Here is a 27,003-nt window from a genome sequence, read left to right as displayed (position 1 = left end):
TGGCAGTGCCCTTCAGGTTTGAGCGATTTAAAACTCTTAGTGGCATTGCAACAGGACAGGCCTGTCGCTTATCATCAGGCGCACGGCCTGTTTGTTCCGCCACTTGGCATCATAAAAAAAACACACTCTATCTACCCTCTTTTGCTGTTTGTCCATGGACAAAATGGCGTGTCCATGTAGAGTGTAGCCGTCGAAATATCGGAAAATAAAAAAAGTAACCTACCGTGGTAACATACTTGTAATTTATTTGATTTACATTTGTTATACATACAACGTAACTTTATTACAATTCACTTACAATAACAATACATTTCACAAACGAAATATTGTTTATTGTTCAAAAATGGAGAGCACAAAACCATTCGATACATATAAGGACATAGTCGCAAAGACTAAGAATTATTTATTGATTAAGTTGGTAGGCTACAGACTTTAAGATTTACGAATTCATAATCTTTTCACTACGCGCATCATTGACATAATAAGAATGTGTTAAATTATGGCAATAATAATAAAGTCTCATTTATTCCCTACTTATATTCATATTCTCATTGACTTACAATTATATGGACGTCGCGGCCGCGCTAAAAAGTGTCCGAACTTATAGGGCGTTAAAATCGTATACAGAGCGTCATTCACGCTTTAGTCTTCGTTTGTTCGACTGACAGCGAAGCAAGCAAAATTAGACAGTACTGCGATGACATTACAATTTAAATTCAACGTTTTAGCTTTTTCATATTCGTTTACATGTCACTACGTTTAAATAGGTTGACTTGGGACATTTTTTTCGTAGTTTTTGTATTAGACCCGTCGTCCATTTATTTGTAAGTCAATGCATATTCTACATAAATTCGCTAATAGAATAATTCAACTAAGAATAATAATAATAATAACAATAATAATAAATAAAAAATTGAATGAATTGAATTTTAAGGATCAATAATAATTATAACACATCATTAGGGACCCCTATTCGAGTAAAGGGCTCCTCCATTTCACTCCACAGTTTCCCGTCTTTCGCCTTGCTCGTCCAGTCTTTGATAGCTGCTTTGTTTATTTCATCTTCCCATCTCTCTTTCGGCCTACCTCTGGTCATAATGTGGTTATACTGTGCTAAATTATGAGTATTTAATTCAGATGCGGATTGGACTACATACGGGAACAGTCTTAGCTGGTGTCGTTGGGAAGACGATGTTGAAGTACTGCCTCTTCGGTCATAACGTCACGCTCGCCAACAAGTTTGAATCCGGATCTGAGCCTCTGAAAATCAACGTCAGTCCTACGACTTATGAGTAAGTTCTATATCTTTTATTTTATTACCTTAGTAGCTCAACGGCGCTTCTTGCCCGTGGACCACCTGACTGGTTCTTTTGGATGGACCACAGGCAATTATTTGTTCCCGTGGTTCACCTAGCGATTTTTCTTTTCTCGTGTGTCACCTTGTTATTAAAACTCCTTTAACATTTCGATTGCAAAGACAATTATATATTTTATTGTCTATTAATTGACAATTTGAATTTAAACCAGCCAAGTGGTCCACCGAGAAGAAGCGCTCAACGGTTTGCAATATTACGAAGAAGTCCCGAGTTCAATTCCTGGAAATGATTTTTTCTAAATTGGTTCACGTCTGGGTGTTCTGAGTAGTGCTCCGGAGTGAATTTCGATGTTCTAGTACTTATGTGACAGGAAATTACTTGGCTAGAGGTATTTAAATTTTTATTGTTATGTGCTTTTAATGGTAGCACCAAAATCTATGTCAGTCTATGTTATATGAAAGTTGACGCTAGGAAAGTAAACATTGTTTCCGCTCTGCTAATACACTCAACCGGTCAACTCTGTTGGCACGAAATGTCATTTAATTTGTTTGAAAACTATTCTGTCATATCATTAGGGTGACAATTGGCCAGGTCGAATTAGAAACAATTGACGAGTGTCGTCAATTATTTCACTTTACAAATTGAAATATTACTTAATATTTAATTACCGATGAAATGTGATTCCGTTTGTTTTGTAATTAGATGTTTTGCTGTTTTTCCCGTACCGAATGGAACAGCCCACTGTTAGAGATATTTTCTTTATTACAATAAATACAGAAGAATTTTGGAATATACGGAGACGTACACACAGGTCAATAGCTGGCGCTGTATTCTCAGTTTTGTAATTTGTGATTTTAGTGCAAACGAGAGTTGATATTTAAAAGTGATATAAAGTCCATTTGCCCACAATTTCGTCTCAATTTCTGGTTATATGCTCGATGGCACTAAGTTTTTATCAATTAAATCAATGAAATAAAAAATAGCAAAACATATATAGCGTAAATAGGACTGTTCGTTGGTAAATCAAAAATAATGTAGTCAAATTAATATTTTTTGTAAATGTAGCTCCGACTAGGGTAGTTTCCATAAATATTAGACATACAGGTTTATGACTATTAACCATCTCAATAAGACGTGGCTACGGGACCTGCAAAGAGCCTGAAACTATGGTTTGTTTAAAAAAAGTTTTTGATTTAGATCCGAAATAATAATGCCTTTTTAATATCAATCTCTAAACGTTTGCGGAATTACATCTCTTTAGCAAGTTTTATTTCAATCGGTGAACGGATAGTGGATGATATCCAATTTTGTTCCAATTTGGATGGGACCATTACTGAAGTACCCACTTTCCGGCAAAAATAACCATGCAAATCGGTTCACAAAAGCCGAATCGCGTAACATGCATAAAAACACAGTCGAATTCTGAACCTTCCTTTTTTTGATTTCTCATTTGAATTAATGACATAAATTTACCACCAACAAAGTCAACGCTGAATTAGAGCAAAGCAAAAATGTTGCTGACTGCCCCTAGCGAAGTAGGAAGACACTCGACCTTTTCTCTGAGTTCACAAACTTTTATCTGTAAAGTGAACTGCACTTAATACTTTAAATTGTTACTGCAGCAAATAAAAGACGTATTAATGTTCTCTTCCTTGAAATTATCATACTGACATTTGCAGAAATCTACAAATATACCGTCTGGAATTAAGTCTCTTTGAAAACTTGCAGAAGCTCTTCGGATAATCTCGTTCGCTCACAGTTTCTTGTTTGCTCAAGAAATGCGCCCTTTTGCGGCAAGATTTCTCAGAAACTTAGTTTTTGTTTGTTTGCATTCTCAAATGTTTAAGCATCCGAAAATTTAACTCTTCTTTTGATTTATTCTGGGTTTCACAATTTATGCATGAATAGCGACAGTGAGCAAAATTTAACGAACAGGATCGATTTATTATTGAGTTTATGTTACGATGTTTAAGCGATTACAACACACTGGAATAAAATAGCGCATATTTGTTTTTTCAAACAAACCCATGTCACTGATTCTTTACAGGTCCCATTAATTAATTTAAATGTGTTGTTTCAGTGCCTCCATTAAAATAGGGAATAAGACGAGTTATGCCCTTTTGTTATTATTGCACCATACGCTTCAGCGTGTCCTATTACATAACAGATCAATAGGAGACCTCTCTAGTAGTCTCCTAACGTTGTTTTTCTTATTGCACTAAGGGCATAACTCACTGTTGAAAGGCAAAATTTTACTTATCGGGCATTTTTTATGACTCTAAAGGTACAAGTGCTCTCAACTCAAAAAATACATGCAAGTTTAACGAATAAGTTGAGATATATTTTCACATAAAGACACATAATGACTGGGAAAAAGTAGAACTAAAAGCGACTATTGTCTTATTCCACAGTATACATAAAGGTACAATTGGGCAGTCCGTTTGTTCCACTGGACACGATTGGTCATACCCGCGACTTTACCGGGTTGTTATTGGTTAATAGTATGCTTCAGAAAACTGTTCTTTATATTCCTTTAACGATTTTATGTATTTTATCAATGTGGTTAGTATCATAAGTATTGCTGTAACCATAGAACAGTCGCAGTTAAAGGACTAAGTCGAATTATGTCTTAAAGTTTGTTAACATAAGTCGTGTTATTGCCGTTAAACATTCAAAAACAAGGACGCAACTCGAAAAAAAACCTTAAAAAATATGTAGAAAACCTGCGATACAGCAGGCGAGCCGAGCATATGCTGATTTGGATACGTTGTAGCTTATATGTATATGTAAACATCAATTTAGATAAATAGCATTAATTTGATTAAAATGATAAATAACATTACAAACAAGCTTATGATATAGGTACAATGGTAATCATAAAGAAAGGCTAATCTAGTAGTGGCATTGTCTGTCTCACTGAGTCTACTGTGTCAACAAAAAGGGCCCGACTCAGCATTATGCCGCAGTTCAGTCGAACTACGACGCTGATGATTCTGTCAGGTCCTAAGGTGAGCCGGTAAAAAAAGAAGTAGCACAGAATAGAGAATCAACATGGAGTTAGAATGTAAGCTATGTAGTTATAATATTAACTGTATAGGTGTTCACCTATTATATAAGCTATAAAATGTGAACAAGGTAACTAGAAAGAAAAGAAAAAATGTGAAAGATGTATATGTGATAGCAAGAGATGTGTCGTTGTATAATAATTGTAGATGAATGTGTGTTTTGCTTAGAGATGTGTTTTTGTGTGTGTAGGTATGGAATAAGTGAGTGGAGTGCACGTGTGGTTTATATATAAGTATGAAGGATAAAGTATTTATGGCAGGGAAAATATTTTGTAGGCAGGTAGTGTAAAGGAGATTAAGGGTAATTTGTGAACTTTTGATATTTATATCAGACACGCGTCAAAATATTCTGTAGAATCTTTTTTTTAAAAGTGCGAATTTTAAATAGTAAATTGATTTAAGATTTCTTATAGGCGGTGGAATGTTATTCCATATTTTGGACGCGTTGGATATGTTATGTTTTGTTATGTTTGAGTCGTCATAAGCTGAATAAACGTTTCTTTCTTTCTATTTACTGAATAACAATTAACGCTTTATACAATTTGCAATTTAACCGCTCACGCGATACATGCAGCCGTAGACGCATACCACACCTAGAGGTGCTGGTGATGATTTTATACCGATTTATCGAATATCGAAGCTATAATAGGTAAAAGAACTAATATTAATTGCTATTTCGGTAACTACTCTAGCAAACCATAAAGTTTTTAATGCCTGGGTCTATCATTTAAAAAAAATAAACAACTTCAAAAATATGTCACGACAATCGTGTGTGTTATTGTTTGATGATTTCGGTGTTTATTTATTGAAAACATACCGTAAGTAGCGTTTTTTAAGTTTATCCTGAATATAAATGTTTATAAACTATACTTTAAGGAGTAATTTCATGGTAAACGTTAGAACTACTCAAACGGAATATTATCATATTTATCCAAGTACACCAAAAATTTCATTAGTGCTTTTTAAGTACAGGATTTGCGGTGTATTACTGCATTTTATTTGAGATGTTTTTGTTGGTAGTACGGAGGGTATTTATTTAGCAATGCAGAATAATAATTTTTATTTATAAAAACTTGTATTTAAACTGAATCCTTTTGTATTTTGCAAAACCAACTAGTCGCCATTTTGTGGTAGAAGGGCGCATCACGTGAGCGGATATTTACACAAAACCATACGATATACATATATATGCGCGTACTCGCAGAGACTAAGAACTATTGATCAAGTTGGTACAGATTTCCAAAATGTACGAATTCATAACCTTTTCATTGCCACTACGTGCATCATTGAAACAAAGAATGTGCTAAAGAAGGATGGCGACATACCGTTTATTTTGTGACCCAGTGTTTTTGACGACGTTCATTAGAGTTACCTATCCATACTTATGATTCATTATCAGAGCATCAAAAAAACTAATTGAGTACAACTTGTAGAAGCTGGGGTTATAAAGTTGATATAGATTATGTTTATATTGTACTGTATTTCACTACAGATTTTGTTCGTAGTAGCTGATAACAACAAATTTTCAGTATTTTTCAAAAAATAATAAAGAACTTGTTGAAATTAGTAGAGGCGAAGCTGCAGAGCCTTGAACACTGCCGTAAAGATCGGTATTTTACAGGATATATCACGGAGAGCGTGCGATGGAATTACACGATTTAATTCCGCCTTCCCCTTTCCATCACCGGGGGTCTAGGCGTAGGCTTGAGTTCCACCCCTATGTTGTGGATATTCCAAAGATTCGCACGAAGCGTTACGCTTCCACATTTATATGGGGAACGGCTATGGAGTGGATTTCACTGCCTGCAGACTTGTTCCCTGAACTTAATAACTTGGGTCTTTTCAAAGCGAGAATGAATAGGCATTATTTAGGTGTGCACGCTCCATCGTCGACCTCATCGTCACTTTCCATCAGGTGAGATCGAGGTCAAATGCACAAGTATATTTTATAAAAAAAGAATATTTCCAAAATATTTCAAACTTTGACACATTTAATAAAACGTCAATATATTCTGCCGGAATGAAAATTAATAAAAATTAAATCTGCCCAAACAGCAGAAATCTGCTACAAATAGTCACACTGTTCTCAGTCTCAACGTGACATTGACATTGGCAAGAGGCCTTTAGTCAAAACGTTCCTTTGTTAACTTTCTTATCTGTAATTTAAACATAGTCTAAACATTTTTTTACATTGTGTTTTATTTTTTACTCGGTGTCATTACTGTTATGTAAACTATAAAATATCCAATATTTTAGGTAGGTAAACATTCAATAATGCTTAAAATGAAACGTTCGTACATACAAGGATGTTACTTAGTCTATGGTCGAACTGAATCAATTGCGTTATGTTCTTGCATTTATTCGAAAATACATTGTTTTACAATTTCTTTATTCCGGACTTCTAAAAATATACAAAAATATATTGATAAGTAGGCATAAACTAAAACGCAAAATTTGACTAGCAAATTCCATGAACGGCTCTTCGTTGATTTTATAATTATTGGGTCAGCTTTCGTCATCCTTCATTAGCATAATTATGAGTATTTTAATTTAGATGATTGATATTGTGTTAGTACCCGTATTCTGAACTATCTAGTAACAAAAAATATTAATTTAAGTACCTTATTTCTAATTTACCAAAGAACAATTAACAGTTTACACAATTTGGAATATATTTTAAACATCATCAGGCGAGGGTTTTGGCCATAGTCCGTCACGCTGACCCAATGCTTCTTGGGGACTTAACACTTCTTTCATTACTACTTGCTTTTCTAGGAATTGCTGTAATATATCCATAAAAATATATAATGCTTTGCCTGCAGCAATTGCAGACTTACCCTTAATAAACATATTTAAAAAGAAATTATAATAATATAAATAAATATAAATTATACTTGTTATGTGATCTGTGTATATGTCGTGGCCATATCGTAGATTTGCTCATTTCATGAAATGCTTTAGTATTTCATGAAATGGTCGCATTTCATGAAATGTTTGACTGTCTATTGGCCACATCATGATATGGTTTGGGCAGATCAATGATAAAAATCGTTTCTCGATGTGGTCAACTAAAAGCGCGACTATTTCATAAAGTATTCAAGATTATTTTGATCATATCGTAAAATAGTTACATGAATTACCGGTAGAGGCGCTGTAAGCGCTTTGTTTATGTGTGAAGATGGCGGCCGCGGACGATAATGTTGTTTCTCGCAGAGAAAAAAATAATAATTCGTTGTTAAGTGAAGAAGAAAGTGACGACAAAAGATTATACGACGAAAAGGTTCTGGAGTACTATGCAAGTCACGCAAAAACTGAGCAAAATGTAAAAAACCTTGGACTTCGGTTCGGATTTTACAGGTTAGTAGTTTACTGTTAAATTACTTCATTATTCATTTATTTTATTAAATTACTCTATCCTAGCTAACGTATATTGTATTTCCATTTAATTGATGTTATTCTAAGTTTGTTAATTATGACATTATAAAGATTGTTTTGTTTTTCTTTTTAGGTTATAAACCAAATTAAGGAGAGTAGGGTGACTACGCAAAAGAAGTCCATGGATTATTACTGGCTGTCAAAATACGACATTATGGAAACAGCGGACGAGGAATACCTTATATTCAAGAAAAAATGCGTAGACGATCCTACTATTCGAATAATTCCAGTGGAGAAGTATTTTTGAAATATTAAAGGAAGTTCATAAAACTGTTGGACATGGTGGACGACTAAAAATGATTCAACACATTAAAAATAGGCTTTATATTCCAAAGAAACCTATTGAGCTATTTGTTGACCTGTGCTCTGTTTGTGAGAAGAAACGTGCAGTACCAAGGAAAGGTATAGTAACTCAGCCGATAGTGTCCAAGGATTTTAACACACGAGGACAGGTGGATTTGATCGATTTACAGTCTGCCCCGGATGGAGAATTTAAATGGCTGATGAATTATCAAGATCATGCAACAAAATTTTTACACCTCAGACCACTAAAATCGAAGAAAGCTGCAGAAGTAGCCATGGAACTTTTAAAAATATTCTTGGAATTTGGCGCCCCCTTCATATTACAAAGTGATAATGGAAGAGAGTTCACCGCGCATGTTATAGAACTGGTGTCAATGTGGCCCGAATGCAAAATTATTTACGGTAGTCCTCGACGTCCTCAAACACAAGATCCAATCAAGATGTAGAAAATATGTTGCGGTGTTGGATGCAAGACAATAAGTCTACTAATTGGTCCATTGGTTGTTTTTTTGTTCAATTTTATAAAAACTCTTCATATCACCGCATAATTGGCAGATCCCCTTACCGTGCATTGTTTGGTTCTGAGCCGAAAACATATTGAAAGGTTGTAATATTCCTGAAAGTATTATGACATCAATCAGGACGGAAGAAGAATTGAACCAAATAAATCAGAATGAGAAGAAGAATGACGAATTGAACCTAATCAATCAGAAGGAGAAAAAGGAGGAAGAAATGCACCAAATAAACCAGAATGATATTACACCGGAGAACAAAGAGATAGTTAATGTTATGCCGTCATCGTCAAATGTCGTAATAGTTAATAAATCAGTTGCTGATGAGGGTTTGTCTAACATTGAACTAATTGAAATAGATAATAATATGATATTAGAGGTAGATGATGGTTCAGTGTGTCTCGTCTGTGGCAATGTCACATCCGGAGCTCATTTCTGTAGTTTATGTTCCAAACCTGTGCATGCTATTTGTGGCGTTGCTTGTGGAGAAGAAGGTTATGGATCTCAAGTTCAATGTTTTCTTTGCCAAAAGGAACAGTTGATTGTTAATGAAAGAGATCAAGCTCATCACGGTGTTAAACGTGCTGCAGAGAAAATGGTCGATAACACCGCCAAGAAACTTCCTCTGTTAGAAATTGGAAATTCCGTGTTTTTGAATGTACCAAAAATTGACCGTGGACCTCTTGACACCAAAAATATTGCTGGAAAAGTAGTTGATTTTAGGAACGGAGTATACAAAATCGGAACAGGCTCTGGAACAATTAAAAATTGGTTTTCCCGGCAGGATCTGCTAGCGTCATCGAAAGATTATTGCGAAGTTATATCCGAATTGCCAATATCGTTGTGGGAAGCTGTAAATTTCCAATCTGCATTTGGAGGTCAAGGCTTTAAAAAATGCTTTTGCAAGCCAGCAAAAAATCAGTGCTGTACGAAGAGATGCCCATGTTTCAAGAACAAAACACTTTGTACTTCAAAGTGTCACCAAAGTTTGTCATGCGCGAACAAATGACTGAAAGGGTGTAAGACTGACTTTTTAATTTTAATTCATATAAAATAATAATTTTTAATTTTAATTCCATGTGATTTTTATATTACTTGTTGTAACTATTAACTAAAGTACGTACCTACTTATTTCTAAGTATTTGATTCTATTCTAAAAATAAATGTGTAACTTGACATGTGTCATACCTATTTAACAAAATTTGTTTAATATTGTTACATAAATTTGTTTAATTTTGTTACGAAAATTTCATAAGTTTGTGATTCATAGGGTTCATAAGGTGATCAAGTGATCATAAGGTTGTATAATTGGACTTAAATTACAATAAATAAGTTCTTACCATATTCTGGATTTTTATCAAATATTTTATGGACACCCTATTTATACGATTCGGCCAAACGTGGATGACAAAATCGTGAAACGTAGACGATTTTATGATCTGGTCAAATTGAGTTGCCCACATCATGAAATGCGACCATTTCATGAAATACTAAAGCATTTCATGAAATGAGCAAATCTACGATATGGCCACGACATATATATGATATCAAAGATTATTTAAAATGAAAAGTAAAGTAAAATGAATTTGTTAATAATTTATCTAATGTAATTAAATCACTTGCTTTTAAATCACAATTGACAAAATTCAAAGACAAAACAATTTAGTAATTACAAATACCAATCGTTATTCATTCGAAATGCAAATTGATTTGTAATTGTAGAGACAAATGTGAAATACCATTAAGATTTGCACACCTGCGTGCAGGTTGAATACAGTGTATCTAATTTTACTCAAGATCTGTATAAATACTGTATTCTGGCAAATAAAAGTATTCTATTCTGTTCTACGATGTTTGCCTTCACCGAAAAGCTCATGGTAAATTTCAAATTCAATTTTGTACATCCGAGAAACTCAAAGGTGCAAGCCCGGATTCGCAGCTATGACCTCTGCTTGAGGTCAAACCATTGGGCTACCACGGCTTTTAATAATAAGAATTTCTTTACGAGGAAATGTTTGTTACAATTCTTTCGTATTGGGTTTTTTTTCGGTTTTTTACCACCGTGTTATGGTAGTAAAATTATGATATTCAATAAAGATCGATAATATAAGTATTTGATCACGTGAAAGACCATGAGTCATTGAATTGTAATAGAATTCCTTATTTACCACCCGTGCTATATGCAATGTTTTTTATCACATTTGCGAGGAAATAAATATAATGATAATTTATTTCTTCTACGAATAAATATCGCTTCACAACACAACAATTACAGATTTTGCAAATATGTTTTTGTTTTTTTTCTTATAAAAACAGTTGACCAACTATTCTTCCATAGATAATACAACTCGAACTAAAACGTAAAAGGCAAAAACGCATACAGCCATGATGGTAAAAGATATAAAATAAATTAGTTCAAAATACTGAAAATACAAATACAAAATACAAATACAAATATCCTTTATTGCACAATGACACTTTTTGACATAAATAACATGTTAAGCCAAAACATAAACAACCAATAAACGGTACGTCAAACATGTCAGAGGGCAAAAGGAGGTGTCTCAGTTTGTGTGCCTAAAACCGAAAAGGCTGCAGAATTTATAAAATTAATTTAGCAAAGGTTTAGTTTTTTTGTATACTTCAAGCTTGTGTGAAATAACCCTAATTTTTCGAGCATTAAAAGTACAGTGCAATTAATTTAAAAAAAATATTACTGTAATGAAAAAAGAAAATGGTAATGGAAAAGCCCGCCGCACATTACAGCCTGCTTTGCCTGCATTTATGGAGTACCATAAACAGTAGACAGTAAACAGTAGTTTATGAGCAAGTGTGACGAAAACAAATTTAATCTCCTAGGACCCAGCAAACTATTACTATACTGACATAAAATGTATTAATATAATTAGGTACATGTTTCAGGCCCTCAGTTTTATATGAAAAACGTATTTTTCTAGATATACAATGTAATAATGCTTAATTTGAATGCGATATTTTCATTATAACGATATGGGCGTTTATTTACATATGAATAATATTGTCAGGGTCTAAACTTCACACTTCACACTAGGTACATTTTGATGTACACGAAGCCCTGGTGAGTAATGTAGTATATAAGCTTAATAATTCCCCAAATTCCCCAATACTAGGTACGCACTGAAATAGAAAAATAACTTATATTTTATTGACATTGCTTCCACGCATTTTGATTCACAAGAAGAATAGAAAACGTACAAATCTCTCCACGAAAAAGGGATCCGGATAACACGAGCAACTAAGGAACTATTTCTTTTTTCCTTCGCAGGTGGCTAATAAAATTTTCTGGCTTCGAAATGGAGCCGCGCGACCGCTCTTGCTTGCCGAATTCTTTCCCCAAGGACATTCCTGGAACATGTTATTTTCTACACAAGTACACGCATCCCGGAACGGACCAGAATGCTACCCAGGTGAGTTATTGCTTTCAGATATCGTAATATGAACGTAGAAGTCTGCAAAGGCGAATTTGTAGTTAATTCCTTTTTGCTTACGATACGAATAGCGAATGTCGACATTAGCGCCGTGATTTCAGGGTCTAAAATCTTATAGTAACATAACTAAAGAACCCTGCTTTAATATTCATTAATAGCAGGGTTCTTTACAATTTCTACGACTTATTTGATCAATTAGCCTGCACACTAACAGACTACACAATGAGTATAGTGCAACAGTAGATATTTTCTCGGACTCGATAACCGGTCTCCACCAGGCAATCCTTAGCTAGTGAACTAGCAGTTAGCATTAATTGCAAAAATTTATATTACATTTAGGATGTATATTTTTATTCCGATTATCATATTTTTTCGTTATATTCAGTTTGTTTTGTGTTTGTTTATTTGTATATATAACACTGTAGTTTTAAGACTATTCTGCTCAATTTAATGCAAGCTGTGTTTCGTCTGTAAATAGTTGCGCTTCTAACGAAACACCCTTACCAATGTAAAATGGACGTGTATCGATGTAACAATTGCTGATGAACCTCAATAAATCAAAGTCAAAGTGAAAGTAAAATAATCATTTACTCCATAGATAAAATGTTTACACTTGAAAACGTCATTTTTTAAGCTACTGATCGTTCACTACGCTAACCTCCCTGAGAAGAACGAGCTAGAAACTCTAGGGATTGCTCTTTTCAAATAAACTTAAATGCTTTGGAATATACTTTGAATCATAATTGTGTGGAATCTAGACTCCTGTTGTCTTTCCATGCTTCTTTATCTAAAACATACTCTTCAATTTTGTAATATGACTTTTCAATTAGAATACTTTTAATGTAAGTTTTAAACTTAGGAAATGATAATCTTAATATACTCTCCGGAATCTTATCGTGAAAACGTACCTATACCGTTTCCCATAAAAGAATCGTTTATCTTAGTTAAACAAAATCGTGGTACCATGAGTTAGGACTTAGTTCTAAGATTAATATTATAAGTATCTTCTTTTTTAATGAAATTATGTATATTTTTACGGGCATACAAAATATTTGAGTAAATGTACTGTGATGCCTGAAGTGAAGATACCAATGAAGTCATAATCAGTCTTCTTAAACTTTTCTCAGAGAGAAACCCGAGAATCTAAACGGTACACAGAACGAATCGCTCGTTTTTGCAATACAAATATGGTTTGTATATCTGCCGCTTTACCCCACACGAGAATCCCGTAGGACTAAATAAAAATACGTACGAATAAATAAAAATAAAATAAATAGTTGTCATGGTGTCGCTATCTCCGAGGTCCCCGTCTGAGTCAATGTAGAAAACTTAATTTTCTATGTTGTGTCGGATCTGGGCATTTGTGGTATTTTCATAACAAAAGTTCCTTAGTTACGTACTTTGGGGTTAGAGTGACGTATGTGATGGAAACGGAGTATCTCAGTATAAGTTCCATTTTAAATTCGATACAAACAATCCACCTCTAAGGATGGCAAATTAAGAAACGAATCCGGTTTATATTTCTCCCACTTTCCGATAACCGATTTCAATAAAACTCGGAAAATAGATGTAACGATCACGGCGATAGCAAACTTTTGACGTCCATTTTTTATAAATATCATATCAATGTATCAATAATATCAAAATAATTTATCATGATTATGAATAGTTATTATCACTACCAGAGATGTGTAGTGGGTTAAAACTCAGTGAACTTGCTCGTATTTTAACCGGATTTTTACCCAAAGCGCAAACGGGTTTTAGCACATTTCTGACCATAATCGTGGGTGAAAACGGCGAATACTGAATTTGATTTAATTGCATACTTATTACAAATTTCGGTATAAAAAATCTTTTCACCTCACTAGCTCGGAAAGGCTTTCTTTAGATTAGAAGGTTTAGTTAGGTTTAGTTTTAGTCTTTCTCATTAGGTTTTTGAAATTCGAACGATGGACTGTGGTGCACCTAACTTTTTCTTTCGATGAAAAAAAAACTTAATGACACGTTCTACTACGCGAGTTATCCTACATAATTTTATGTAATATAAATTCGTTGATATATTTTATTCTTATTATTGTCGACATTAAACTGACAACGATAACTAATTTTGTTTATTAAAACTGATTTGTTATAGTTAAACTGTATTTCTTTCATCTACAATTTTACTCGCTATAGTGAGGTGAAAGGTTGTGTGTGCCGCTCGGCAGCAAGTTGTTTTGCGTCTCGTGGCTTGAAACCCTCGCTACCCTCAGCATTCCCGTCAAACAACAACTTTGCAGTATTGCATAACAAATAACTGTAATAGACGAAAAAGAGGCAGCTCCATACAAAACAAACGATGTACGATGTTTAATGCGATTTTCAAGTGAATCGATTCAATTGAAAGGCAAATCGAATCAGAACGCAATAAACATTTTGTAATAATATCATTAAATTCCAACAAAACTCGATTTACAACAAATATTTTAGGTTTTAATCCGATTTAAGCCCGGCAGCATTAACAAAATCCATCTCTGATCACCATGGATCCTGTGGACTATTTTTGTTATAACCACCAACACCACATCTTTCCATTTAATGTCCATGACGTCGTGTGACTTGTCGACTAACATAAACATTAATTGCGAACATGTTGATTAACACGGCTAACGTATTCACCTATAAATGGGGCCATTAAGTAACGAGAACCAGAATTAAGGGTTACGGTATTGTCCATCTAATGAATATTCAGTACTTGCCTGGAAGCTCGGACAAACAGGTCATTACGCTGTTCCTCAAAGCGTTTGTAATGCAGAGAGATGCTGTCCTTTCTTGTTCATCACACATATACCTAATCTATCACAAACTCGAATTTCTTTTTTCCGAATTTCGTTACTTGGAAAACGGTTTAACTTTTTTCATTAGTGCGATGACAGTTTTGGTACAAGTTTGCAACACAGAAATGTCTTACAGCAGAAGTATCGTTTGTCCGAAAACCTATTGTTAGAATAATTATTACACATACGTTATTCTTTGGGCAGAAGTTTGTTTGGTCTAATCATGTTTGTTATACTGTCTGTGTTTCATATAATTTAGATTGCTGAAAATTCGTTTCGACAAAATTGTTATTCTATTACTATTTTACCGTACAGCTCCAAAATTCTGGACTATACTTTGCTGGTGTAATGCAAGATCCACTTACGTAATTTTCATCATACCAGTATGCTATGATCTTGCTGTCGTCTGAAATTTAAAAGCAATGGTCTTGAGTATTCGATAAATAACGTATAACTGTATCGATGTCAGTACCAGAATCGAATTTTTTTTTCATTCCTACCTGAGTCGACCCCCTCCTGTGGGTTTAGGTTAGGTTAGTATATGAACAGGCGACACGATATAAACGAGCGAAACTAGCGAAACGAACGACTACAACTCGATCAAATTAACTTGCATCTCGTTTACCATATTTCCTAAAGACGCGAGCTGCTGTAATTTGACGAGTTGTATTGTGCGACACGTTCCAATACATTTAATGCCTGTAATAAGAAATAATATAACAAAAATGTATTATGGATATCGTTTTTTTACAAAATAAAAATTTTCAATTAAATACGTTTGTCAAACGGTTTGTTGGGGAAATAAAAATCTGAAAACGAATACTTTGTCTATATGTCAAAATAGTGAAACATGAAATGGTGTAATGAAAAACACCGTAACGTGTTTTCGGACAAATGAAACAAAATCTATTCAATAAAAGTCCAAAGGTTTTCGAAGAAACAAAATTCTGTAAATCATGTTTCTAACTTATGATAGGCAACCTACATATACGTATACAAAGTGAATTTACTGTACTGAAAAGCTATTAGTCAACAAATCGTGATGATTGCATTATATACTCTCACATACTTGAGTTCTTTTTCATTTTTTCCCTTTAAAGATAATTCAAGTAAGAATTTCATTTTTACTTTTACTTTTACTTTTGTAAACCTTGTAACCTTCATTAATGCGAACTGTTGATTGGGCACATAGAAATAATTATGCAATAATCTATGACGAAACCTTTATTTTATAACTAAAAAAGGTCTAGAAATTATATTTTAACCTTTCATTGCCCGATGTTACGCTTGAAGGGTAAAAAATGTCGTCCAAAATCAGAGTTATGAAGTTTTTAAATTTAACTGACCCGCTGTTTATGTGAGAATCTAGCTTACGTGAAGTCGACAGTTATGGCTCGATATAGGTAGATATTGCATTCAAAGACTTTTAAAAAATTATTTGCCTCATTTGGAAATCGAACCAACCAAATGTGGAAAAAAATCCCGTATTTTATGATGCCGATCGAAAGGGTCTATTATAAGGATTAATTTCTATCTTAATTTAAAGGAACTTAAATTAATTATGAATATAAATGAAAGATGATGGAGATCATAATTAGATGTACAATAATCTAATTATGAGTTAACAGAGCTTGCAAAAACAACTTTAACTTCATCTAAAACAAACGAAATATGAAACAAAAAAATAAAAACAAAAGAACAAGATTCTGTGGAAGTAGCAAACTAAAACGAGAAAAAACAGGCCTAGATACGCTTTCAAACTTTCCTTCAACGTCAGCTTACATATAAACTCTGAAACTAGAGTAAGCAGTCACCAAACTACTATGGTATACTGATCAAATACAGAGAACAACCCGCTTGGCGCTAAAGTTAGTATAATGTAAATGTAAGTGTACTTACTTGTTCTCAACCTAAATTGTTAAATCGTTTTCAAAACTCACGTTAGTTAAAATACAATCGCAACAGTTCTTTTATAATACCAAGTGACAGGACGAACAAGTCGTGGGCCTGGTGGTAGCGATACGCCTATTCTCAACAATTACAGTGCCACTCAGAGCTTTAAACCGCAAAGATCGAAGGGGCACTGCCACTACACCCGTCCCCTTGAGACATAAGTTGCTAAGTCCCATATGCTTGTCATTGTATTTCAAAAAAACAAAAATACTGTAAAAATAGTTTAATATTTTTTATGTTGAGTACGAATGAAGGAAGCCTGTAATTATTAAGTAAAACATTTATAAAAATGTACTAAAATAAGACACCATGGTGTTGAATATTTTTCTTATTCGTTGAATTGTTTTGATACGTATTTTGTTTTATTTATATGTATTACTTTTTCACATAGATTTTGATAAAAAATAGTAGGTTAGGCTACTCGAAGTACTTAAGTCACGCAGATGAAATCGCGGGTACCAGCTAGTTATTAAAATAATACGTCCTGAAAATTCCAACATGGCGGATGCTGTCATGTTTTGTTTTTCCTTTTAATTAGCGGATGCTGTCGTGTTTTGTTTTTTCTTTTAATTAGCGGATGCTGGCGTGTTTTGTTTTTCTTTTAATTAATTATGTATTTTTTTCGCAGGTACAACACATACAGGATGCCTTGAAATACTATGGTATCGGACAAACGAAACCAATTGAAGGCGATGAAGAACCCACTTAGTCAACGTAAACTGTTTAGCGAGTGTAATTTTGTGTTCGTGTTCGCTTCGTAAAATCATTAAGGTTGATCAAAAAACTTTCTTCATCAAAGAGAAGTCAAATAAAAAGAAGTTAATTTTAACACAGTTCTTCCAGCGTTTAATTTGGCTGGTAAATTTATTTTGCAACTTTATATAATTGTTCCTTTTTACATTTACAAGATGTAAGAAAAGATACCGTTACTAGAAAATAGTTTTTTCCTTTAATGCGGAGAAAGAAAAATTAAATAAAAAAAGCTGTATTCGATATATACCGTCTCGATTATATTTGCAATAGGGGTTTTTATGCACATTCAAGTACAGTATAGATAAGAAGTTGTACAGACGTTGCTGCCACTTATGGTAAAAGCAACGATTAGGTTCAGTATCTGGATTCTTCTGTGTTGGATTGATGAAAACTTTTGAACCTTGCAATTAAGCTTGTTAATATTTTTGTTCATAACTTCCTCTTTTTTTTAAATCAGCTGGGTTAAGAAAGAAGCACTAACGAGGGTGATGGAAACCAGAACCCTCTAGAAAGCAGTTAAACAAGTTTGAAAGGCCATCTAATATAACTTGAATTGCTTGACAATATGATTGGATATTAATTGGAAAGAAAATAGTAGGGTCCACATTTTGCAACGATGTTAAAGAACAGTAGCTTTAAAATGTAAAGGCCGACAGTCGCAGTAGCAGTGCTTTAGCGATGAAGGCGCCGGGGTATATTGAATAAAAGCAACCGGCAACAACACGTGAATATTCTATTGTCATACTAACTGCAGTTGCGGAAACTGGCAACAGTGTCCGATTGCCGCAACCGGCGAATGTGTCATCAATTGATGGATACAAACACGAGACAGTTCTGAGCGGCACTGTAACTGTTATGGACAGGCGTGTCGCTTACCACCAGGCGTACGACTTGTTCATCCCGTCACTAGGTATCATGGAAAAGAGACTAAAGTTCGTCATAAAGATAATAAAGAAAACCAAAGTGAACAATAAATCAAAAATGTAGTTGTCGTTAATAAACGTACATGATTTATAGACAATGGGGTCACTGTTTATGTAAGCAGCTCTGCGGAAGGGAAGCAAACAAGTACGTCATAAGTGTAAGAGGAATAAATACTAACTTTGGCATTCAACCATTGTTCTTATTTCACATTTGAACTTCGAGAATATATGGATTATATTTTGTATTTTCTAAATCCCAGAAGAATTTAACATTTTCTTTCTTTCTTCATAATTACAGTGGACAGGTTTTTTGACGCGAACACAAGGACATTGGTCAAACATGCTAAGATTTTTTGGGTTATCTGGGTGTGACTGAATTTTGTGTGATGTATTATTTAATTTTTCTCAAAGGAGGGGTCTCAAACAAAAAGGTGGTGGTTGATAAAGATAAATGTAAGCAAAATACATCGCATCGATCCCAAAGGATACGGTCAGAAGGATGTTCAAAGTTAGTAAACAAATCGTACTTGTTTATGACATCAGACGACGAGATGAATAAATCGCAATGCTCTGAGGAACACTACCACTACACCCGTCACCCTGAGGCATAACCTTGACAAGTTCCATGTGCCTGTAACTTCGCCATCAGAACCGTCAAAACCGGAGCGCAATAATGGTCACGTTACAGCTTTGCCACAGAAATAGATACGGTGGCGGTACTTCCTGGTAGAACTTTTTTACAAAGAGCTCTACTGCTACCATACTTACTACTTCAAATATGTTTTTAATATACTTTTCTCTTTAAAAAAAAAGCTTTTCGCTAGTTACAAAGTCTTCCACAGCTGCAAAATTCAATTTTGACCCTGATAATGTTAATGAATTTTAAATCGCCTCTACTGAATATATAGCATGTCGAAACCGTTGCTATAATTTCAGGGTTCAAAAGTGACTTGTCGGCTTTTATAATGGAATGTAGAATGTGCGAAACGGTGTCACGCAACAGTTCAGCAAAACTCTACGAAAGGTTAAAGGGGCACTCACTGCCGTGTGTATCCACAATTGTATTGTTTTGATGTATCATATCTTCAACGCGTGTGACACCAGTGTACACCACGACCGCTATTTTGAACGAGAAATATAACACGATCATGTATTGCGTCATGACTTATGACTCACAATAAAGAGATTCTATACGCCTTAATGGTGCAAGTCTGAACCCTGCACTCGAGGTTTAGGGACGTGAGTCATTGAATTAATATACTGGTTTAATTAGTTGTGCGTATATTTGGAGTGTTAAAAAATACGAGTGAAATTTTATAGGATCTTTCTATCCATGATACCAAACAATTTTCTCTGTGGAATTCATATCTGGTTCAAGGAAACGTTTTTTAGCTTCACATACAAATTGACCCGCAAATATTAAAACGCGAGTTAGATCCGCGAGATAAGATGTTTAGTGCCAAGTGGAAAGACATCCTGTGACATTTCAAACATGCTTTTTTAATACACTTTGTAATTGTACTACATAGCTTTACATCTCTTTTATATCTAAAAGTACCAATAAATGTAAATCTTTCATCTAGTTGTTATTCATAGTGATCTATGTAAAGCTTTATCACATTCGTTTCTAAGGCAATGTAAATAAAGTTGAAGGGATAATTACGACTTACATAGTTATACGCGATATGATGTAGTGTATTTATTAAAATAAAGTGTAAACTTATTAATCAGATCCAGTTTCCTGGTAGGGATTACCTATCTACACATAAGTTGATTTTAATGTTGCGTATTGTGTACCAGCCAATATAGTTAAACAAAAAAAATACAGTACAAATGCGTAACCAATTCTGTTATATTTTGTTTTTATTGAACATCATGATGTTTTTACTAATTGCGTTTCTGGATACAAGTAATGCCATATATTTGTGGCGCGCCGTACTACACTGTTGTAGTCTTGTAGTAGTAGTGGCCTTACACTATGATATTCATCTATCTTTGTAAAAAGACTCCACTGGATAGTTATTATTATTTATACAAAGATCGAACAAATACAAATAAAATTTCCTTCAAACCAGCGATTGTTGCCTGTTGCAGCGGCTGTTGTTGACTGTAGCCACGTTATGGCAACGGTCGCTGGTTGGAGTTCAGTCGTGAATTTTTCACTGTGTTTGTTAATTTATCAATAATAGATTTTTCGTGTTATATTACATTTGAATACTTTTTTTATGCGAAATTGAAAGCAAAACGAGCAGACGAGCTGTTTTACATGATGGTCGTCCATAAACATTTGCAGCAACAAAAGAACTGCCTATACATTACCAGCCGTTGTTAGGGTTGTGCTTAAAGGTGACGGAAAGATGACGTCATGATGAAAAATCAGTACCTCCGGATAAAAGCAACAACACAATAAAAACTTTTAGGTGAATAAACAGGAAATTAATTAAACATTAATCTGTCAGTTTGCACTAAAAAACCATGGCCCGAATATAAAGGACATAGGTGACGTCAAATTCCGCCATTTATATTTTCTAGAGCAGTTTTTAGAAAGCAAAATCAGAAGAAACCATCGTCATTTTACTGTAAAATTTCACGCTGAAGCATTGTACAAAATCTACATATTTATGTCACCCCGACGCAAATTATTTTTATTCAAATAACATACAAAAATTGATGTACCTCCACTTAAATAACGTCACGATGGGGTGCTTAGTAACAAATGCGATACCACAAATCATTTTTGTTGACTTATTTTTCTTTACGAATTCGATGATGGCCTCCGTTTCTGTGGAGAAAAGGTAAAACATCTGCAGAAAACACAGCGCCATTGCTTGTTTATTGTAAATAATAAAATTCCAGCCCCACGAGCTGTGAAGTCAATTATTGAAAAAAAAAAGAGAAAAATGTGTGAAAAATGTCTACTGTTAGATAAACACTATAAAAACCAAATTTTTGTTACTCACTGCTTGTACATCTTATGTTTATGTATAAAAGATATACGTAACACGCAGAATTGAACACAAGCTAATACAAAAAAGGGTTAACATCAAAAACATGTTTAAATAGATACTTATTTACACAGCTGTATTTGCAATGTGTTGAATTAGAATTTGGAATACTTATTCCAGTGACTTCACCGAGTTTTTCATTAGATAAAAAATAATTAAATGATGACATTAGTTCGGGGTACAATTAATTTCATTTGGCAGGATGTACGCCTCAGCATTTTTAAACCATCTTTCTGATGATTGAAATCGACACATCCGTCGAACAAAGATTTATGTGCAAGACTACTTGTTCTCGGGACCATAGCACATCTCGTTCGTTCTTCTTCGTTGTGGATGTCAGATCAACCGTTGTTCGATTTCATATTTCCGAAACGAAATAAGATTATATAAATTCTCAAAACACCTTTACATAGGCCTTACTTGGAATAACGAAATTATTTTCGTAACGTACTTATTCTCTTTTCGCTATCGGACTTTATTCTTCGGATGAGCCGAAATGTATTTGAGAAAGGCCGCTGTTCCAGAAAGCCATCTATTTGATGATTAAAAACTATATACTTTACACATCCCATGATCTCGGCTGACTGAGATTTTTTTAATGATACCAATCGCCGAGACGAATAAGTCGCGCGCCTGGTGGTAAGCGACACGCCTGTCCATAACAGATGCAGTGCCACTCAGAGTTTTAAGTTGCAAAGATCTGAGAGGTACAGCCACTGCCGTCACCCTGAGACATAAGTTGACAAGTCCCATGTGCCTATAATTTTACCAGCACACTTACCCTTCAAAACCGAAACACAGAAATGCTCACATTACTGCTTAACAGCAGAAATAGTCACGATGGCAGTACTACCCTGAATTGATGAAGTCTTTGACATGGAGCTCAACCACTACTAATGAAGATGATAAAGTTATTAACCAGTTTTGTCTAATATTAATGCAACCACCCATTGACTTACAAATAAATGGACGACGGGTCTAATACAAAAACCACGAAAAAAATGTCCCAAGTCAACCTATTCGAAATTTAAATTGTTATGTCATCGCAGTATCGCGCTGTCCGTAGAACAAATGAAGACTAAAGCGGAGTGTCGCGCTCTGTATACGATTTTAGCGCCTTACAAGTGCGGACACTTTTTAGCGCGGACCCGACGTCCATATAATTGTAAGTCAATGCAACCACCCTATTTTTTATTATTAGGGATCATGGAACCTAGAAAGGGTTGTTTAAAAAAACGAATATACACTATTTAGATCCGATAAAATATTTCCATTTCCTATGCGCGGTCGCGAAAACCTGAGAATTCGATATAATATACATAATATTAATGCTTGTTCTAAATTTCAAATTATGTTTTAACATTCTTTGTCCTTTTTGTTGTTATTCATTGAACGGACTTTATAAACTCACAAAATTCCCAATAGGGATTGGACCGTTCGTTTATTAAAATTTTTATTTTCAATATTCTGACATAATTCCGGTATCATGCACCTGCCATTGTTCCCGCGGTTCTATGTTAAAGTCGACGATATTTCGTATTTATTTACTTTATAAAATCCCATTACACTTTCTCTCCATATGATCAAATCTTTTACAAAACTTCGGAATGTTTATTTTTTTTAACAGAGTTTGAGTAAAATTAATTCTCGTTATTGTTCCGAGTCACGCAAACCAGTAATCAAGAGACAGCCAATTCATTGCACTAACATTTAATATTCAAGAAGTTTTTAAAAGTTCGATCTTCGATATCATCGAAGCATTAGTTTTTTGTGCCCGATATATTCCGTTGATCTTTCATAATGGCCGGGACAGGGGTAATTTGTTCTGATGGAGATTTTCAGATGATTCTATGGATAGATTTTCCGAATTATTTGTGTAGTATGATTTAAACGATGGCCCACCTTACGTTATAACCTGTAAAGCCTTAAGACCTTAATGGCAGTGTTAGCGACACTCTTTTTTGACTCACTGCTTGTAACTCCTACACATTAAAAAAATATGTTAGAAATCAATTTGCCCAGGACATTTTTGCAGACTAATTTAAAAAAAAAGTTCATTTTCATACAATATTATGGCTGAACGGTTGTCATGCTGGCTTGCCACGCAGATGTCCCGGGTTCGATTTCTGGGCCGGCAGAAATATTTGTATGCCACTTGTTTCCTCGTAAGTTTGGGTGTAGGTTTCCCTAGCGCGGGGCTATGAGTATATGCGTTATTTATTTATTATTAGTTTGGCTTATTTCGTTGCATTTTAACAATAATGGTACAAGCCAAAATAAACTTTATTTATTTTTATTTTTTAGTCTGTACGCTTTGAGGACTTAATGACAGTATTAGAACGCGGTTAAAGTAAGTTCTGAGCCGTAATAATATAGCGCATGCCATCAATGCGATAGAAAAAAGAATTTCTTACCGCTGTTAAAAAGCTTCTCCATTTCCCCAGTTCACGATACTGAAGGCAGATGCTGCATCGTGTCCATCTCGTTATCTCTTTCTGGGTTTCTCCCTTTTCCTTTATCAATTTATTTATAATTTCACTTCAATTTATCAAAATTAAATATCACGATGGTACCACCTCCAAAATTGCCCTAATATAAAACTCAAGTAATCATATTTTACGGGTTCCTGTTGATTCCATTAATCATCTGTGACCATGCGACCTTTAACGAGCCCAGAGCGTTGGTTTTTTACTAAAATACGCGACTTAGATTCGGGCAAAAATAGTTCCTTAGATATTTGTGTTTTCTCTCTGAAATAACAGCGAGACTACTTTAGGGCCAAAAAGTAACTTTTTATTCTTTCAATTAAAAACAAGGAACTCTTTCTCATGATATTGTAATAGGCAAGGTATATTTACCTAAAGTTCTAAGGAATTATACACATAGAGTACATAATACCTCTGTCTGAAATTCAGGAATTATTGTATCTCGTTTAATTTTTTATTTAGAAGAATGTTTTATAAATTAAAAATCATTGGGCATCTTATTATTATTCCGGTACTTTGTACCGGTCTCGGACTGGCTGGCCAGCGGCAGTTGACCGCTCTAAAACCGACATTATCTTTCTTCTTTCATAAGCTTTTACAGATGGCGCTACGGCAAAATAGTCGTTAAAACCCAAAAAGCAAAGATCTGCAACAAGCATATGCAAAAATTCGTAACGTCCGCTAGTTCGTTCCGTGGCTTAGTTGGCATAGCATCTAACACGGTTTGCTGGAAGACGTTGGTTCAAACACAGCCGGATCGAAGGAACTTTTTTGTAGTGTTCAATCTTTGTATTAATAATTTATTACGAACTGGTGCAATAATTTCACAAACATAATTGAATATCATGGTGGTCAGACATCGTGACATGCAATTACTTAAAAATTACTGACAAAACTGTATATTTTGTTTCGCTATTAACGACTCATCTTGTAGTCATGCTGTGGTAAGAAACCAGAACGCTGTATATAACAATGATGTAACAAACCATGAAAGTCTTAAAGTCCAAAAATGTAACTGTTTTATTTTGATTCTTTTTATTTATATTTAATCACTCGAGAATTTCAGAGGGCGGTATTACCCACTCTATATATATTACTTGAAGTTTAGTTAACTATGCTTATTTCGATTTAATGGCGTTAATGTTGTTATTCGATTAAAGTTATAGTTATCCTACACATACTTTGTTACACGTAATTTGAGTAAGTGGAATTATTTTAGAGATGCCTTTATCATCTACAAGTGTAATGTTAGATTAATTTAATAGTAGTGTTAAGCTTTGTGTACATAATGAGAACTCTGAATATACATAAAAAGCGAATGTTCTAAAGTAGTTAATGTGCTTACAGATAATTTTATTTATTATACAGTAATAGACAAAAGGATTAATATTTTTTTATTCCGTGTAGCACGTCGTATGAACTATAATACGACTTAACATTAATCAATGAATGAAATAATGTAGTGCCGTATGGAATAATCAACATTCTGCAGATAAAAGTTCCCGTTACTGGGTGATATCTTTATTTTATTTACCCCAATCTTGTATGGTAACCACCTCAGGCTAAAGACAACCCTGACCCGTTATTTTTATTGTCTAATTAAGCAATGTTGCTGTTTGATTCGTCGTTTCTAAAGGCAGCTTCCTGTGGCCCATGATTTGGAGTTGGTGTGTGGCTGTCCGTGGTGCCATGAGAAAATCTGTAAAATAATGGACTGTGTGTCGCCGTCTTTTTTGTCAATATTTTTGTTTAAAACACTGTTTTTACTGTTTATCTGTCTATACAGATTTGATAGGTAATTAGGAAAAGCTGAATGTTAATGCTACAGGGATGTCTTTCGCCTTTTGCGTCAGGTCACTAAAAAAGTGAAGCAAAATATTCGATTATATGATATCACTAAAACACGCATTTTTATTAAAATTTGAGGATTGTAAGTAATTTATTTATTGTCTTTACATTCCATGATTATGCAGTGTTGTGATTTAGTGTAGCATTTAAAGTAATATGTATTTTAGCTTGTATAATTCGTTATTGCTATTGCTTTAAAGCATAAAGCACATATCTTATAGATTATTTTAATGTGTTTTCATCTAGTCACTTATTATATAAGTAATTCTATCTAGTCATCTCGTAGTAAATATACATGTTCAGGTTGATTTTGGAGTTGGGTTGATGGCCTGCGTGGTTGCAGAGTGACATATCGAATACCGTTTCACTGCAAATATATATTATGTTACTTCATTGAAGTATTTGGTGTTTTAAGACTTAGGTTATACACCGTTAATGTTATGTAGAAAGGCGAAAGTGCCATTTCGAAAAATTGTTTCAGGGGACCATGTTTTAGTTTTTCACGACTGTTCTAAAATAATTGCGTCGTTTTTTAAATTCAATTTTAAAACCTAAACTTGAATTTTACAACAGGACGTTAACATTTTATAACAGTCGTTAAAACCCATCGAGTATATAACCAGAAACGGAGACGAAGTTTCATTTCATTTGTTTGAAAACTATTTTGCTACGGTGACTGCGCCCCGATTGGCCAGCCCGAATTCGAAACAATTGACGGGCGCCTTCAATTGTTTCACTTCAAATCGACCAGATATCTTGAGCTGCAATAATGGACGACAATTGAAAAAATACAGTATTAAAGTTTGTTTCGTATTTAGACGTTTCGCTGTTTTTCCCACACCACTAAATGGAATAACTCCCATTGTTAGAGATATTATCTTTATTACAATAAACGTAGATTATTTTTGGAATATACGGAGACGTACGCACAGGTCAGTCGTTGGCGCTGCACTATTTTAGCTTCTAATTTTATGATTTCAGCGCAAACGAGAGTTTATATTTAAAAGTAATATAACGCCCATTTACCTGATGAATTGCCAGGGATGGATGGCCCTTATATCGTCTTTATTTCTGGTTATATACGCGATGTTAATACCTGAAACATTCTGCCCTGAAAAATT

General features: G+C 34.2%; 1 protein-coding gene across 1 annotated transcript in view; it reads left to right on the top strand.

Moving 5' to 3' along the window:
- The window catches only part of LOC113237774 (head-specific guanylate cyclase), a 196,784-nt gene extending 178,996 nt beyond the window's left edge, over positions 1 to 17,788 (top strand). Inside the window, exons 12-14 of the mRNA XM_026474422.1 lie at positions 1,138 to 1,292; positions 11,936 to 12,077; positions 17,496 to 17,788. Coding sequence (XP_026330207.1) covers positions 1,138 to 1,292; positions 11,936 to 12,077; positions 17,496 to 17,576 — 378 coding nt within the window. The 3' untranslated portion in view covers positions 17,577 to 17,788. The remainder of the gene's footprint in view (positions 1 to 1,137; positions 1,293 to 11,935; positions 12,078 to 17,495) is intronic.
- The last annotated feature ends 9,215 nt before the right edge of the window (positions 17,789 to 27,003 follow it).

The sequence above is a fragment of the Hyposmocoma kahamanoa genome, unplaced genomic scaffold (genome assembly GCF_003589595.1).
Source record: "Hyposmocoma kahamanoa isolate Upper Pololo Valley unplaced genomic scaffold, ASM358959v1 103, whole genome shotgun sequence".
NCBI lineage: Eukaryota > Metazoa > Arthropoda > Insecta > Lepidoptera > Cosmopterigidae > Hyposmocoma > Hyposmocoma kahamanoa.
Note: the sequence above shows the minus strand (reverse complement) of the source record. Positions and strands in the feature narration are given on the sequence as shown.